The 16,404-nt window shown below is 37.0% G+C and overlaps 1 protein-coding gene across 1 annotated transcript; it reads left to right on the forward strand.

Annotated features, from left to right (window-relative positions):
* The first annotated feature begins 327 nt into the window (after positions 1-327).
* Positions 328-13,152, forward strand: ube2v1 (ubiquitin-conjugating enzyme E2 variant 1). Its single transcript, XM_041783499.1, has 4 exons — positions 328-431; positions 4,411-4,559; positions 8,236-8,361; positions 11,923-13,152. Exons 1-4 carry the CDS (start codon positions 410-412, stop codon positions 12,067-12,069), a joined length of 444 nt encoding a protein of 147 aa, XP_041639433.1. The 5' UTR covers positions 328-409; the 3' UTR covers positions 12,070-13,152.
* The last annotated feature ends 3,252 nt before the right edge of the window (positions 13,153-16,404 follow it).

Consider the following 16,404-nt stretch of genomic DNA (forward strand, 5'->3'; position numbering starts at 1 on the left):
GAATTGTGTCCAGTAGATGGCGGACCTGCACTTTTCAATAACAAGCTGAATAGGCTGCTTCTACAGCTGTGGACTCGGTGTGCTCATCTTGTGAGTTATTATATCACCAAGAGAGACTGGAAGGGATTTTAAAATTAAGTTAGACTCTATAAATAGTGTTGAAACCCTGCTGAGACTACATACAGACTGACGATGCACTGAATAACAGTCTCTTTAGGTACAAGCGCTTATTTAACCCATTATAGCACTTACTATGGAGGAACCTACATCTTAGAAACTTGACAGGCTGGAAAAAAAGGCACAAACAAAACAAAGCAATAACCAAACGAAAGTGCGTCTTCCTCTTCCTGAAAGCGGTCACGCGCAAACATTAATAGTGCGTGCGCGCTTCCGTGAAACATAGACAAAAATGGCGGCCGCCGCCAAACACGGTAAGTCGACTTACGCGACAGTTAAGACCGTATTTATCGTCCAGTTTGTTGTGAGTGCGCATTTTGACACAGCACGATAGCCAAACAAAGATACAGAATGTCACATGGATCGAGCTTTACTGGAGTCTGGACATTAAACAGGACTGTTTGACGGAAAGAGCTGCCACTTACGCTGTTAGCTAGTTTATTAGCTAGGAGAGCTAACCAACTGTCTTTGAGCAGCAGCCGGCTATCTGCATCAACCTTCATGTAGACTGAAGTGGGTGCTTTTTTGGTCACAAAAATAGCTACCTTAGGATGACATCGACACTACAGATTTTATTTGTACCAGGTATCGAGGGGATATTTAGCTGGGTACGCGGTGACGCCCGTGATAAGCTCAATAGGCAGATAAGCTGTTTGCTAAGATAGTGTTAGCCGACAGGGCTGCCTTGTTTAGCAACTGAAGAGTCATCGCAATCCGGAAGAAATGCTCAGCCGAAGCTTGTGGCGAAGTTGCTCGAACACCAGAACACAGTATCTTCTCGTAATGCCACGTTAATCACACTGTTAAAAATGTTCTTCGTGTGTTGACCACCCTGCTGTCATAAATATCGGTTTAATGTATGGGATCAGGGCTTTCACACGGTCAAAACAATGTAATCTACGGGCTTCAAGGTGAGCAACCGAAATGACACCTGTCTTTTCAGTCTTCACTCCTTCAAAGTTTTAAAACGTAAGTTTATGCTATATTCTGTAACATAGCTCTTACTTTTATGGTTGTCATGGCATTAACCTTTGCGTTAAACACACTACAAAGTCTGAGTCAAAATGTATGAAGAGGACATAGATATAGTATGGAAACCAGTAATGCTATCTCGCTCTACATTGGTACATTACACCAATTCCTGAATATAAAGGCCATGATTTCGACCCACTTCAAGCCAGATATAACCTTCCCTCTATCAGTGTTACAAATTTAAAAGAGCAAATTTTATTCTGGATTCACCCAAAACATGCTGCATATATCAGGATCAAGTGGTGTGGATTCTTGAATTTAACTTCAATGATCACACTTAATTCTGAAAGATGTATGGTTTGGGGTTTTTGTGATATGCAGGTATTCATATTTTGCTGATACAGAATAACTAGCCAATATCGATACAGATTTTAAAATTTAGTAAAGACCTTAAACTCCAGTCTTCAAAACACACAATTATAGTCTAAGGATTATCTAATTAAACCTAAAACAAACTTTCAGTTTAAGAAATGATGTTTAATAAAGACAAACACTTAAGCTGAAGTAGGGCCGTTGGTCCAGCTTATTTGTTTGTGTTATATATGTGTTTACAGCTGATGTAGGCAGATTCTTATAGCCTAAATACCAGCAGAGATTTTTAGATCTGCTGATACTGATAATTACATTTTTAAGCTGTTGGCTTCTGATATTGATATCACACAATAGAACTGTGCACCCCTATTGTTTTCAGTATCCCAAACCTTAAAAATAATACTGTGCATGAGTTTTTTTCCTTACACAGTGTGAACCCAAGGTAAGAGTAAACTTAAAGTTCAAAATAAATGATGTATGATATAAAACTGTAATTTAGATGAAGATAAACATATGTAAGCAAGAGAAATTACTGCAGTTATTCAAAAAACTTTCAGTAAGTTTTTAATATTGCAGTAGTTATTACAGAAAGAAAAAGCACTCCATTGTCTCTTTTCTTATTGTTCAGCCAGTTAAGGTAAGCTTCATGAAATATGTATAGTTTATGGTGAATGCCTACTTTGACAGTCCTGTAAAGACATACTGAGATTAAGATTTTTTTTTTTTCAGTGCTTTGCTGCAGAGCTGCCTCTGAAAAATTCTGTCATGATAACCCGAATTTTGAGCCTCAGTTGGATGCTATTAAAAAAACAATTAATATGGATGAACTTTCAAAATCAAAGCAACAAAACTGGAGGTCTAAGGTGTTTAATATTGTGTAGTTTCTAGTAGGGCTAATCGCAAATTAGATTAAATTGCAATAAGGCCTGCAGCAATTTTCAAGTAGCAAAAGGTGCAATATTTCTTAAACCTGAAATTTGTGCCAAATACCAGTTCACACCCCTTTTGTGCAGCAGAGATGGTTTACATAACATATCATTCAAGTGACATTTTTTAGAATAGTAAAAAAAAAAATCCTACTTTCTTCATTTTTGTACATTTTTCTCATTGAATATGAGAATTGCATAAAAATTACCACTCCCTTTAACACAAAAAATCATATCAGATTTGCAGAATGAGTCAAGATCAGCAAATTAAGTTATCTGTTGGAAGTAACATTAGGTGAGGAACTTCAGAAATAATTGTATATCCAATTGCATTGCAATATTGGGGGGAAAAATCACAATTAGATTGTTTTCCCAAATTATTCAGCCCTATTTTCTAGTCTTTAATTGCTAAAAATTTCAAGTAAACTCATGCAAACAATCTAAACTGCACAAAAAATGTCCGTATTGAAAAGTTTCAGGAATTAATGTATCTATTTGTTATCCTTATTTCTTGCAAATTAGACTGGTTGCAGGAATACTGCAGTATCTGATGAACTTAGTCCTCTTCTCCCCACCTGCCCACTGAAATGATAGATCTAGTTCATACAAGTTCATAGACTATTTCTGTTGGGGCTGCTTAATGATGCTAACAGTCATAATCAGTATTATTTTGATTGGTGCTGAGATCATTATTGTTAGACCTGATTACTCACTAACTTTACAAAATCTGCATCACATGAATTTCATGGACTTAAACACTCTGAACACTGAAAAACAGGCAATATATGACAATGAGTGGAAAAACATTAATTTGTGTAAAAAAAAAAAAGAGAAAGAAAACTGATACATATTAATAATGAATTAACTAAAAGAGTGTCTTGAATCACCAAAATATTAAAACGAACACTATAATATAAATATACCTCACTGCAAAACCTACAGACACAGTTAATATATCATGTCAGGGGTTATCTTTTTGTCACAATTATCTTGTCATAATGAGGTTTTCAAGAAGTGGAATACTCAATAACCAAAAAGGTAATGAAGTGTCAAAAATTTTATGAACCTTACTTCAGATGCATCCACGGTGAGAACTGGAAAAGGCTATGTTAAAATAAAATAAATAGAGAATTGTCTAACTAATGAAAAGTCATTGAACCCAACAGTTTTTGAAAGATCATCATTATTCATATCTTAAAAAGCAGGAAGATATAAGTAGTTTTGTTTTTCAAGAATGAGAGATACAGGCTATTAATGCACCTGAAAAATCTTGAAGAACAAGTAAAAATGGAGGGCAGCCATTCAAGACAAAAGACTGTCAATAAACAGGCTCTGCCTGAGGGTTTAGTAAGTCAGAAAACCTCCAGCAAGCTGTAAGATTGATGTTCTTTCAGTTAGGTTTCCCATGATACCAGAATTATAAACTTTTGGTAAAATAATATTAAAATAAAACAACATTGATTCATTTTTTGATACCAAAGCACATAAATATCAATCAAAGGCAACAGATATTTGGTAATGTATTGTTTTTAATACCAGGGTTGCAAACAAAGTCTTGCATACTGTGTAACTAGTGCAGACACATTCTTACCAGTGTACAGTATTTGTCTGAATTCAGTCTGTCACTTCTTTTGCTCTCTTTCTGTATTGGATAAAATCTTATCTTGTGTTTAACTCTGTAAAGTACTTTGAATCCCTGTGTGTTTGAATATGTGTAAATTTTGTGTATTTTTTAACATGTGGTATTAAAGTATTGGAAATAGAAATTTCAACAACTTACTTCAATGCAGTCGTCCACAAAGAAAATCATTCTTTTTGGAAATAAAAAATGTAGGCTATCAGAATTTAAAATCTTCAGACCACCTTGCTTTTGATACCAACTTTTAAACAGATGTATGGTGTGAGTAAATCCGTTTCTTTGTGACCTGATTCCACTAAATACTTTTCTTTTTTATGTGTGAAGCCTGTGTTGTTCCCCGAAACTTTCGGCTACTGGAGGAGCTGGAGGAAGGTCAGAAGGGATTTGGAGATGGTACAGTGAGCTGGGGCCTGGCAGATGACGATGACATGACGCTATCTCACTGGAATGGCATGATCCTTGGTCCACCAAAGGTAAAACCCCCCCTCCCAAATCCAGAAACGTTCTCATACGCAATACAATGAAAGAAAATAAAATGAGAGCATCTTGGGGAACTTGAACTGCACTATATTTGCTGTGATGTGGAAGCATTGCAGTTATTAAGTAAGAGGAAATGGAAACAACTTTTGACGGTGTGGTTCCTGAGGTTTCAGGTGTGATGCTATGATAATCTTCAAATGATCCCACTGCTGTAGTCGAGAAGATGAGGACTAACTGTGATGGGAAGCCGAGAAATGGCTTAATATCAGATAGCAGTATGATATGTAAGGATTTTGTGGTATCCAATTTTTAATACCGTTAACCTTTCTACACTGTGTATGATTTTTAAAAAACACATCATAGAACAAAGTTACTACCAAGCAGTTACAAGCATGCATACCCAATCCTGAGGAGAGTACACACCTCTATGCACATTTTATTCAGTATTTTTGGAAAATACCTTGCGTCTTGGAAAAAAAACAATAAGGAGGTGTATTATTATAAGGGTGCTAGAAGTATCATTAATGTGCAGCCTTGCTTTCAGTCTTCACTGAATTACATTAGTACAAATGATAAATGATGAAGTTTTTTTCCACTTAACCTATGAGCTCCCTTTTCTCCCTCATTTAGAGGGTGAACAACACATATCAAGAACTATTATCAAGATCTAGGAATGTGAAATAATGTTATAGGTGCTGTTATTATTTATTTATTATTTATATTATTTAATTTTGCACTGAACAACAACAATGAGCTGTTTTCAGCTGTGACTTCTTTCTACAGGAAGTTTGTATAAAGTTCGGTAATGTTTAAATGTGTTTAACTCATTGAGTGCCAGCCCTTTTATAAAATGGAAAGTGGCTTGTGCCAGCGTTTTTGGCCATTTTGAGTCATCTTTCAAGAATACAGAATATTTTGTACTATGATTCTGAAAACACAGAATAGCTCAAATGAAAGAAGAATCTCTCTATTTCATCATGGAAAAAAACATTTGTTTGTAGCTTGTTCCGTTCTTGATTTATCCTAAGTTGAATAGAGGCTAGTTTCACCAAAAAGACAATTTTTTTCTAGAAAGCTGAGAAAAATGCATTTTTGTGGAAGAGAGTCTGTCAAGCAGAACAGTGATTTGAATGTTATAATTTTGCCTTCAATAACATAAAAGACATCTGAAAATTGTATTACAAATGTTATTTTATTGTAAAATAAATAACAATGCTTCCAGTCATTGTCATGCCATTCACACTCTGGAATTGGACGGCCTCCACAGGACCTCCCTATACGCCCGTGTCCTCTCCTGCTTGTTGCTGTATGCATCAACCTGGCGAGAGGCTGCCTTATTTCTCCAACACACGGGGGAGACCTCGTGGCATTCTTTAGCCTTTTGGTCAACATAGACAGATGAATTAAAGCGCCGATCCCTGGATTCGCTGTTGTTAAGTTCAGTGTCGGTTTCAGTGAATAAGCGATTTCTCAGGCAAAAGTTTAGAGTTTCTTTCAACATCTAAGTTAGAACTTTTAGCTTAGATTACCTCTGTAATGATCGCTCTGCTCTTTGACCCCAGGGTCTCCACCTCTGATGTTTAATCTACCGTCACTTCCGACTGTAGTGTTCCGACTACATATGCCAGAAGCCCCAAAATTCCTCACAGGGAGTGTGAGAGCGCCCCCTTGTGCCAGCCGCCGAAAAATCACCTTGATGTATATACGTCTATGGCACTCAAGCGTTGGTTTTTAAATGACGTATATATACGTCAATGGCACTCAATGAGTTAATAACTGTTGATGGCTATAACTGACCCTTCACTAAGCCTCTTTCTAAAACTGCCACTGTCCAATCCTACTTTAAAAATTGTAACCATTCACAGGGGGTCTGACAAATTTTCAACAGAAGCTAAAATGCTGACCCAGTGTGCCCACAGGACCAGCAAATCTGACAGCTGATACTCCAAATGATTAGAGTAGGGCCAAAAAACCAAGAGGAGAGACATTCAATATGTGTGGAAGACCACATGAACAACAGCAGCGGATTTAGTTTAGCCAGCAAAGGGCTAACATACACACATTTGATAAAAGCTAACTCAGCATTTGCTTAAACTGTAATCATATATCAAGTTACTCTGCTGTACAAGTGAAGTGTTGTTTCATCATATATTAGAGGAGTCTACCATCCAGTTCCTCACAAGCAGATGAACTCAGCTCTGCTGTCGACCTAAAACTACAAAATCTAGTTAGCGTGGTTTATTTAGAGTAGTGGAAGATAAAGAAAAACATCCACTGTGGATCGGTCAGTGTTGTCCTCACATCGATGTGTCTGCAGCTGACACGTCAACACATTAATATTGCTTAAGCTGTCTCTAGTCTTTCAGGTGTCAGTTTCATCATGTCCTGTATCAGTCATTTTCCTGAATAATTTTCTGTGGTTTTAAACTTCCCCAAAGACACATTTTGCATGATGACCTCAGCCTCGATTGCAAAAATATTCTCTGCCTTAATTAGCCATGTGCTACCTTTAAACCCCAGGTAAATATCAGCCAACATAAACTTGACTTAGACTACTCAACTGCTATCAACATATGATAATGTGAATAAAGCGTTCACAAGCATATTGAAGATGTTTCGGTCTACTTCTCTGATATGTTCAAATTCTTTTAAAACTAGCTATTTTCTTCAGAATACCCCCCTGCTTACACAGTGGAAAAATCCAAATTCAACACAGTGGGTGTGAAAGCTTGTCAGATGTAGCAAACAGGAGCCAAGAGGGGCGGGGCTTGGAGAAGGGTCACTGATGCCTGATGTTGCTTCTGCAGCCTGAACAATAAACTAAATATAATTTTTCATCACTAATTCAGCCCATGGAAGAAGAATTAACATGTTTTTAAACTCTCATGGCTGCAATACTACATTTTAGAGAAGACAATAGCACAGTGCCATACAGAGTGTATAACTATTTTTTGGCAAAGTTACCTTTGCAAAAATAGTCAATTTCATGACAAAATAGTGAACAATTTTTACCTAGAATATAAGAAATTGCACTGAGTACTCAAATATTCCTGGAGGGGGATAGACTGTACTCAAGTCAAAAATAGATTATTCTCCAGTGCTTATACTGCTACAAGGACAGTAGTGAAGTTAAATATCCCAGTTAAGCTATAACCATAGCAACTTAACTGAGCATGTAAACAACAGACTGTCTGCAATAAAATCATGATATTTTCTGTTGGTTTTTGATTTTATTGAATTGTGTTTTACAGGTTACATTTATCATTTCTTATTGGATTTCTTATTGATTGCAACTTCATTTATGGTAATCTTTACATTGCACATTGTTTGATTAAAAAACCTCAAAAGAATAGAGAAAAAAAATGATGCAAGGCTACTTTGTATATGAGCAATTTTTTCCAAACAGCCAGTCCTTCAAGGTCACTTGTGCTTTGAAAGCCTTTTACTGTTGCTGTTGACATAAATGTTGTTTCAGTGGTTCATGTTGGAGAACTAACCCCCCTAAAGAAAATATTTTAGGCTCAGGATTTTTTTTTCACGTTTTAACCCCTAGTTTATTGTTAGTTTTTAGAATTTTTCAGTGATTGGGATACTTGTCAGGGGCGAGATCAATACTATGAAATTTGAAAAGAGATGAGAAAACAAATGTTTCTCCTTTCTTTGTTGCAGACTTCTTTCGAAAACAGAATTTACAGTCTGAAAATAGAATGTGGACACAAGTACCCAGAACACCCCCCGCTTGTCCGCTTTGTTAACAAGATCAACCTGAATGGAGTGCACAACTCAAATGGTGTGGTAAGTGTCAAGATTTCCCAAGCATCTATTTCTAAAAATCTGATCAAAAATTTTAATTGATGACAGTTCTTGTCTTGTCTATTCTGATTCTAATACATTTTTGAGAGTTAGATATATAAATATATATACTGTAAGGGTGGGAAATATGGAAATAAATCACATCACGATTTTTTTATGGCCAGATCATGATCTGTATTTTATCACAAGTTTTTCATTCAATTTTTAAGACAAGTTCATAAGTTAAGAAGTAGAAAAACCCCTTTAAAAAATAAATAAATATATATATATATACACACACACACACACACATCCTTTACCATAAACGTATTATATATAAAAAAGAAAATCGCTAACACATTTAAATGCATATTCAGGTGCTACAAACTCCCCTTCTCCTAAACCAGACCTATGATGGAATACTGAACTCATGTCTGAGCTTGAAATGACGGAAAAATTACAAACAAGTCTCTCCATGTTCACTTCTTTATAACTGAACCTGTAGTTTTAAGTTTCACTTCTGTAGTGCTGGGGAGTCTTAAGCCACAATTGACTATACCATTTTTCTTATTTGGGGCATTTACAGTTAAAGCACTCAAGAAATAATAACAGCCATGGACTTTTACTGTGAAGGGTTTAACGCAGAAGTAGCATGTTTATCATTAACTTAACTTGGCTTTGACAACGGTACCGGCAACGGTATGCACACAGCTGCATATCTGACTGTAACACCACAGCTTGCTTCTTGGACTTGACATAGACTTGCATCAAGCGAGTCACAAGTTTAAACACACCTTTAAACAGTTGTTTAAGCTGAATCACTGCAGCACCAGGCTAAAAGCAAACCTAGAAGACATTAAAGCCCCAGACAGGGGGACAGATACGCTGTGCAGAGTGAGCACGATTGCTCTGTTGCAGTTGTTGCAGACCTCAAACTTGGAGAGGTAAAATACACCTGTTTATTGTAATACGTGTTAAGAACAGCAGCACAAGTGGCTGACACTCTGTTAGTTACCCAGCTACTTGTAATGCCAGAGCAGAAAATGTTGCTTAATGGACTCTTTGGCAGAAATTATACTGGTAATGATATAGATGCTGTTTTACCATGTACAGCTAGTTTCTAGAGTTTCAAACTTGAAGGTGTATCAAAAAAAAAAAGTTTATTTAAAGTTATCTTTTGCAGCGTTGACAAGCTAATCCCCTTATTTTGGTAAAATCTATTGATTCCTATTATTTAATGTTTGACTAAGTGTAGGGTTAGCTTTAGATTGTATTTTTTGTGTTAAAGCAATAAACAGTCTTCTCTGAGGCGATTAGTGTTTATATGATAAAACTTATTTTAAAAGGACCATGTGAATAACACCAAGTTTAATGTGAGCTTTATAAAGGAAATACCAATATTCTATTATTAATCAATAACCTTGGATTTCTTACTGAATTTTTATCACAAATTGTCTCACAAATATTCACCAAAATGTAATAAATTAAGTGTTGGATGCTCAAAATTTCCTGGGGGAACCCAGACCCTCTCTTTTCATAAACCAATTGCTGTTTGCCTTATACTGTTGTGAAACACTAGTCCAAATCTTTAGACCTTATGGTTACCAAGTTGACTGCTAGAAAATGTGAACTTAAATTTTGACAGGTCTTCCCTGATAAAGCGTTGTTCTCCTTTTAAATAATTAGAAACAGCTCAGCACATCTGCTGAAATATGTTATGATTATTATCAGTTTACAGTTAATTGATAGACTGGAGGTTTTAAATGAGCCAGAAACCATCAAAGTTTTGCGTTTACGACCCAAAAAATTTTTTTTTGTCCTATACCCTTGGACATTTAAAAAAAGGTGGCATTAATTTTTCTCAGGCATGCTCTTTTAAAAGTCTTAAATTTTATGTTCAAAAGCCATATCAACCCCAATAAGACAGTCATGATACAATATTTTTCCATATCTCCCACCTCTTGGTTTTAATAATAATCCCAGATATGATGCTCTTTTTGATTTTCTCCTTTTATTTCTTCAATTTAGTTCCTAATTTCTCCACGGCTTTTAAGCTGCTGTTGCTTTCTATGAGTAGTGTTCATATCACTGTTGTCGGAGTCAGACTTCCCGCAGCAGCTCACCATCAGTACAATTTTGATGGATGGCAAAATTCTAACCAAGGTCAATCTGGAAAGACTTATGTTGTTGTTAAGGCTCCTGCAAAGTAAAAGCCAAACTTTTTTAATACACTAGATCTGTTGGAATAAGGTTTCTGTAAACATGTGAGAACACTGAGATCTATGTGTGAATTAATTTTAGATTTAGACTGTTAGAAAGTTGTTCACCTCTTTCCTGGGAAGGGCAAATAAAACCACCCACGATGTCACCAGCTGCTGTGGGGAATTACCTCAACTCCCTAACACTCCAACGATCACATGAGCAGTTCATCTCAATACAGTCTGTTCGCTGATGTCACTGACTTCATTGACAGCTAACAACCAGTTACATGCTGTTTTTGTTTATTGTGAGGTAAATTTCTCAAATCTATCAGCCACAGTGGCCTACAGGTCATTAAAAGTGTCATAAGAGTTTTTTGCCAGGAAACAGTACATTTAATCCCCAACTTCTGTCTCTCCGCTCTGGCACAGAGCCAGGCAGCAGTGCTCTGACTGGAGTTCACTGTAAGGTCAAAGGGAAGGCTAATTGTTGGAGAGCTTGTCTATTTTTCAACTGAATCAGATGCAGCAAGACAGACATCTTACCTGCTGTAGGTGTGTTTTAATCAATAGTTCACTTGTCTTAAGTCCTGGATTATAAAAAAGAAGCAGACTGTGGCAGTCTCTCTCTGAAGTTTAGTAAAGTATCGTATGATAGACGCGTTCTATTCCTGCCAGGTCTGTCACAATAAAAGCCTCCCATGCTAATCATCAGTGAAGACTTCTACTTTAAAGAGCAACGACAGTAAGTGCAGTGCAATAAATTAACAAAGATGTCTCACAAATGGGAGAGACATAACTTCAAATAACTCAGAAATTGGAATGTAAGGAATACCAGAAGTGTAAAAAAACGGGTCGAGAAAATGAAACCGAGACCTTTTAGTGTTAAACCATCTGCCTGTCATGACATAAATGTGGTTCTTTTTTCTCTGGTGGCTTAAAAAAAATAGATGTAACATAGCAGCATGGCAGACAGATGACTCCTCCAGTCAGGTTGTAGCATTGACTCATTCAGCCGACACACCCACACCATCCTAGAGCAGATGTTACTGCCTCATTTTCATGATTTTGAAGCTGAATTTTATGAACTTAAGATGTTTTCATGGCTGATGGTCATGGACTTTGCAATGGCTTATAATACAAAGGCCTCTCATACAACAAGCCTAAAATGAAGACTTTTTTTCACTCTACAGGGACTTTGATAACTGACAAGCAGAATAACAATTCAAGTGCCTCCTCAAATCCCTGAGTCTTAGAAATTTAGAAACCAAAGCCTACATTGAGTTCATATAAAAGAGATTTATAGGAATTTCAGCCATCCAGTGGGTTTCTTAATTAAAGTCTCTCTCTTGTCCTCTCTCCTCAGGTGGACATAAAAACAGTGATGCCGCTGTCTAAGTGGAAAAGCAGCTACACCATCCGGACTGTACTGCAGGGGCTCAGACACCACATGATGACAAAAGAGAACCACAGACTGTCCCAGCCGCCTGAAAACCAGGTGTACTGCAACTGAGGCTCCTGCTGCTTTCCCTCCCTGCTTAACACAAACACATTCACTCTCTCACACACACATACACACACATACACAAAACATCCTTAATGCTGATTCTACCTTTTTCAAAAAAAAAAACAAAAACCATCATGTAATCCAAGACACTCGACTCCCTCTTCCTTCCTCGGGAGCCTCCCATTGGACAGAGGGAAGGGTGTGCAGGTGATCCTGACATCCTCAGCCAGTGCCCATTCATTATTGCAGAACAAGAATACTGTACATCTTACTAATGATATTTTTTATTATCTTTGTTTTCTACATTCTGATTGTAAAATAACAAATGACCTGATTGAGTGTACCGATCTTGTGTGTCTGCCAGGATTCTCCATAGTTAGTCCCTGGCATAGATTTGCCACAAAATAAGTACCATGTTAAATGTTTGAACCATTCCAATTTGTATTTAAAACATCTGAAAGGATACTGAAACAGATTCCCCTGAAAGAAAAAAGTGCACCAAAATAAATGCTTTGCTTCAACACCCAGCCAGCGTTAGCCTCAAATTCCCCAGCTTCCGCAATCCCGACGATGTGAATTTGACGGGCGTCTCTAAAACCAGTGCATGTCCGGTACATGGGGATAAACTGCTACTAGACATTCAGCGGCGTATGTATCAACAGGGCACTACTGGCTCATCACTCATGTTCTCAGACTTGTCTTCTGTGTGCCATATGGTTCATAGCGCTTTGTGATAGTGATTGATTATTAGCAGCCAGTGGGAGGGGGTAGGACCAGGGAGGGAGGTGGGGGATATAGGTCTTTGTGCTTTCTCTCTTCAGAGAACATAGAGCTTGAGTGAAGGATCACCACTGTACTTTGGTCTGGGGGAGCTGTGATTGTTTCTTGTTTGCTTATTTTTGGGTTCTTGTTTGAGGTTTCTTTTGTCTCTGGGCTAACCCGAGTCGTCGTTTCATCTCTCATACAGTAAAAATGCCCACTGAATGCAATGTATGGATTTGGATGTTTATTCTATAACAAGGGTTGAATCTAATCAGGGTGACGGTGACCTATTGCATGGTTTTATTTGGATTAAATGTTATTACTTTTGCACGTCTTTGTGTGGCGTTTCTTTGAAACAAATTTTAATCAACATAACCAAAATGGATTATCCTGAAAGATAATTGATAACTTTTTCTAATTGATACCTAAATTTTATGTAAACGATAGGGTTGTTGGCAATTAAGTCAAGGCATTACATTTATTTATAAGTTTTTTACTTAATAGTACTGAAACAGCAGCTGTATACTACTCACCTTAAGATGCGTTCCCATCAGGTGGTGTTTGAGTTTGGTTTGGTACGGTATGATAATTCCCAAAATAGTCCAAATTTCCACAGACAGCTGTACCCTCATTTGGTGGCTGTACAGAGTATGCACATGACATCACAAGCAGTGCAAGTCTCTGCTGTTCCAGCCGCTAAATGGTAGAAAATTCAGCGGTCAGTACAGATCCTCAGCTGTTGGAATATGTTTATAAAAATGTTTGGAGCCGTGATGATATGTTAGTAAAGACACAACATGAAGCTGTGCTGACAAGTATACAGTAGTGATGAAATGCATAGTCCTGATGCCAAGGCTGATTTGTGCATCTTTATGGGACAAGAAAGTGATTTTAATAAAACATAATTGTCAACCTGTGAGTTTTACATGTTACACGTCTTCTGCATCAGTCAAACCAAACCTTGAATCTTCATGTCTGTGCAGAGTTGTTGGCATGTCTCAAAGTTCTAAAAAGCATTAGAACATTAGCATTAGATTGCTGTGAAACAATCAGAAAAATAACATCAATTCTGTGTATAACTGCTCAGGTTTAGCAACCTGCAATCAACCCACTTTTGAGTAAATTATGCCTGTTTTTCTTTAGAACTTTGATACTTTCACTTCCATTGCCTGCAGAAATAACACCTACACACGTGGACAAAATTGTTGTTTCCCCTACTATTAATGAAAGAAAAACCCACAGTGGTCACAGAAATAACTTGAATCTGACAAAAGTAATAATAAATAAAAATTCAATAAAAATTAACCAATGAAAATCAGACATTGCTCTTGAATTGTGGTTCAACAGAATTATTTTAAAAAACAAAATTCATGAAACAGGCCAGGACAAAAATGATGGTACCCTTAACTTAATATTTTGTTGCACAACCTTTTGAAGCAATCACTGCAATCAAACAATTTCTGTAATTTTCAGTGAGACTTCTGCACCTCTCAGCAGGTATTTTGTGCCTGTTCCTCATGAGCAAACTGCTCCAGTTGTCTCAGGTTTGAAGGGTGCCTTCTCCTTACGGCATGTTTCAGCTCCTTCCACAGATGTTCAAGAGGATTTAGATCAGGGTTCATAGAGGGCCACTTCAGAATAGTCCAATGTTTTGCTCTTAGCCATTCTTGGGTGTTTTTAGCTGTGTGTTTTGAGTCATTATCCTGTTGCAAGACCCATGACCTGCGATTGAGACCAAGCTTTCTGACACTGGGCCGCACATTTCTCCATAGAATACCTTGATAGTCTTGAGATTTCATTGTACCCTGCACAGATTCAAGACACCCTGTGCCAGATGCAGCAAAGCAGCCCCAGAACATAACAGAGCCTCCTCCATGTTTCACAGTAGGGGCGGTGCTCTTATCTTGGTATGCTTCATTTTTGCGTCTGTGAACATAGAGCTGATGTGCCTTGCCAAAAAGTCCCAGTTTTGTCTCGTCTGTCCATAGGACATACTCCCAGAAGCTTTGTGGTTTGTCAACATGCAGTTTGGCAAATTCCAGTCTCGCTTTATTATAATTTGTTTTCAACAGGGGTGTCCTCCTTGGTCGTCTCCCATGAAGTCCACTTTGGCTCAAACGACGGATGGTGCGATCTGACACTGATGTACCTTGACCTTGGAGTTCACCTTTGATGTCTTTGGAGGTTGTTCTGGGCTCTTTTGTTACCATTCGTATTATCCATCTCTTTGATTTGTCATCAATTTTCCTCCTGCGGCCACGTCCAGGGAGGTTGGCTACAGTCCCCTGGATCTTTAATTTCTGAATATGTGCAACTGTAGTCACAGGAACATAAATCTGCTTGGAAATGGTCTTCTAGCCTTTACCTTTAAGATGCTTGTCTATAATTTTCTTTCTGATCTCCTGAGACAACTCTCTCCTTCGCTTCCTCTGGTCGGTGTTTAGTGTGGTACACACCATGTCACCAAACAGCACGAGGCTACTTGTCACCCTTTAAATAGGCCAACTGACTGATTACAAGTTGGTAGACACCTGTAATGCTAATTAGAGGACACACCTTGGTTGGACATGTCCCTATGGTCACATTATTTTAAATCTTTTCTAAGGGTACCTTCATTTTTGTCCAGGCCTGTTTCATTAGTTTGTTTTTTAAAATAATTCTGTTGAACCACAGTTCAAAAGCAATGTCTGATTTTCATTGGTTAATTTCCATTGAATTTTTATTTATTATTACTTTTGTCAGATTCAAGTTATTTCTGTGACCATTGTGGGTTTTTCTTTCATTAACAGAGGGGTACCAACAATTTGTCCATGTGTGTCTATTGTTTAAAGCAAAAAACTATCAGAGAGTCAAAATTTAACAACCGTACAGCAATTCATCACTCACCTTAACAATAAATTTAAATTTCAAGACCATAAAATACATCAGTAGCACTTTATTTTCTAGTTGGTCCTAATTACATTGTGATTTCACAGTAATAAGTGGAAATCATCAAGTAATAAGTCGGTATTTTATCAAGTCATTTCCTAGAAATCAGATGATTTTCTATATAAGTTGCTTGATAATTCCTCTGTAGTTTCTTTATTTTCGTTCACTAAATCAAAGTGAGTCCTTCCTGAATAATTGTCAACTTATTTTTTAGGGTAAGGGTTAGAGGATCAGGGTAAAATACCACCTAATTACTAGAGAACTGCCACAATAATACAAAAAATTATTTGATAATTTATATTATCAGGAAAAAACTTCCTTAATAATACCATATATCCATATGATAAAAGGTTCCATATAAAAAAAGAGTTAAAATACCAATTTAATACCACTGTATTCTTTAGAAATTACTAGATAATCCCACTTATTACTCGGTAAATGGGTCCCACTGAAATAAAGTGCCACCAACACATCTTTGATTCTCTGATCAAGACACTAGGAAGAATTTCTTCACATTGACAAACTGGGCTAAAAGTTGGTTATGAAATGTCAAATAATAAAATTTAAACCTGCAATTAAGATATATGGATATTGCAATTTACTATCAAAATTTGTCTGTCTATTGCAATTTTAAAAATTGATCCAGCTGGT

This window comes from Cheilinus undulatus, linkage group 3, assembly GCF_018320785.1.
Source record: "Cheilinus undulatus linkage group 3, ASM1832078v1, whole genome shotgun sequence".
Taxonomy (NCBI): Eukaryota; Metazoa; Chordata; class Actinopteri; order Labriformes; family Labridae; genus Cheilinus; species Cheilinus undulatus.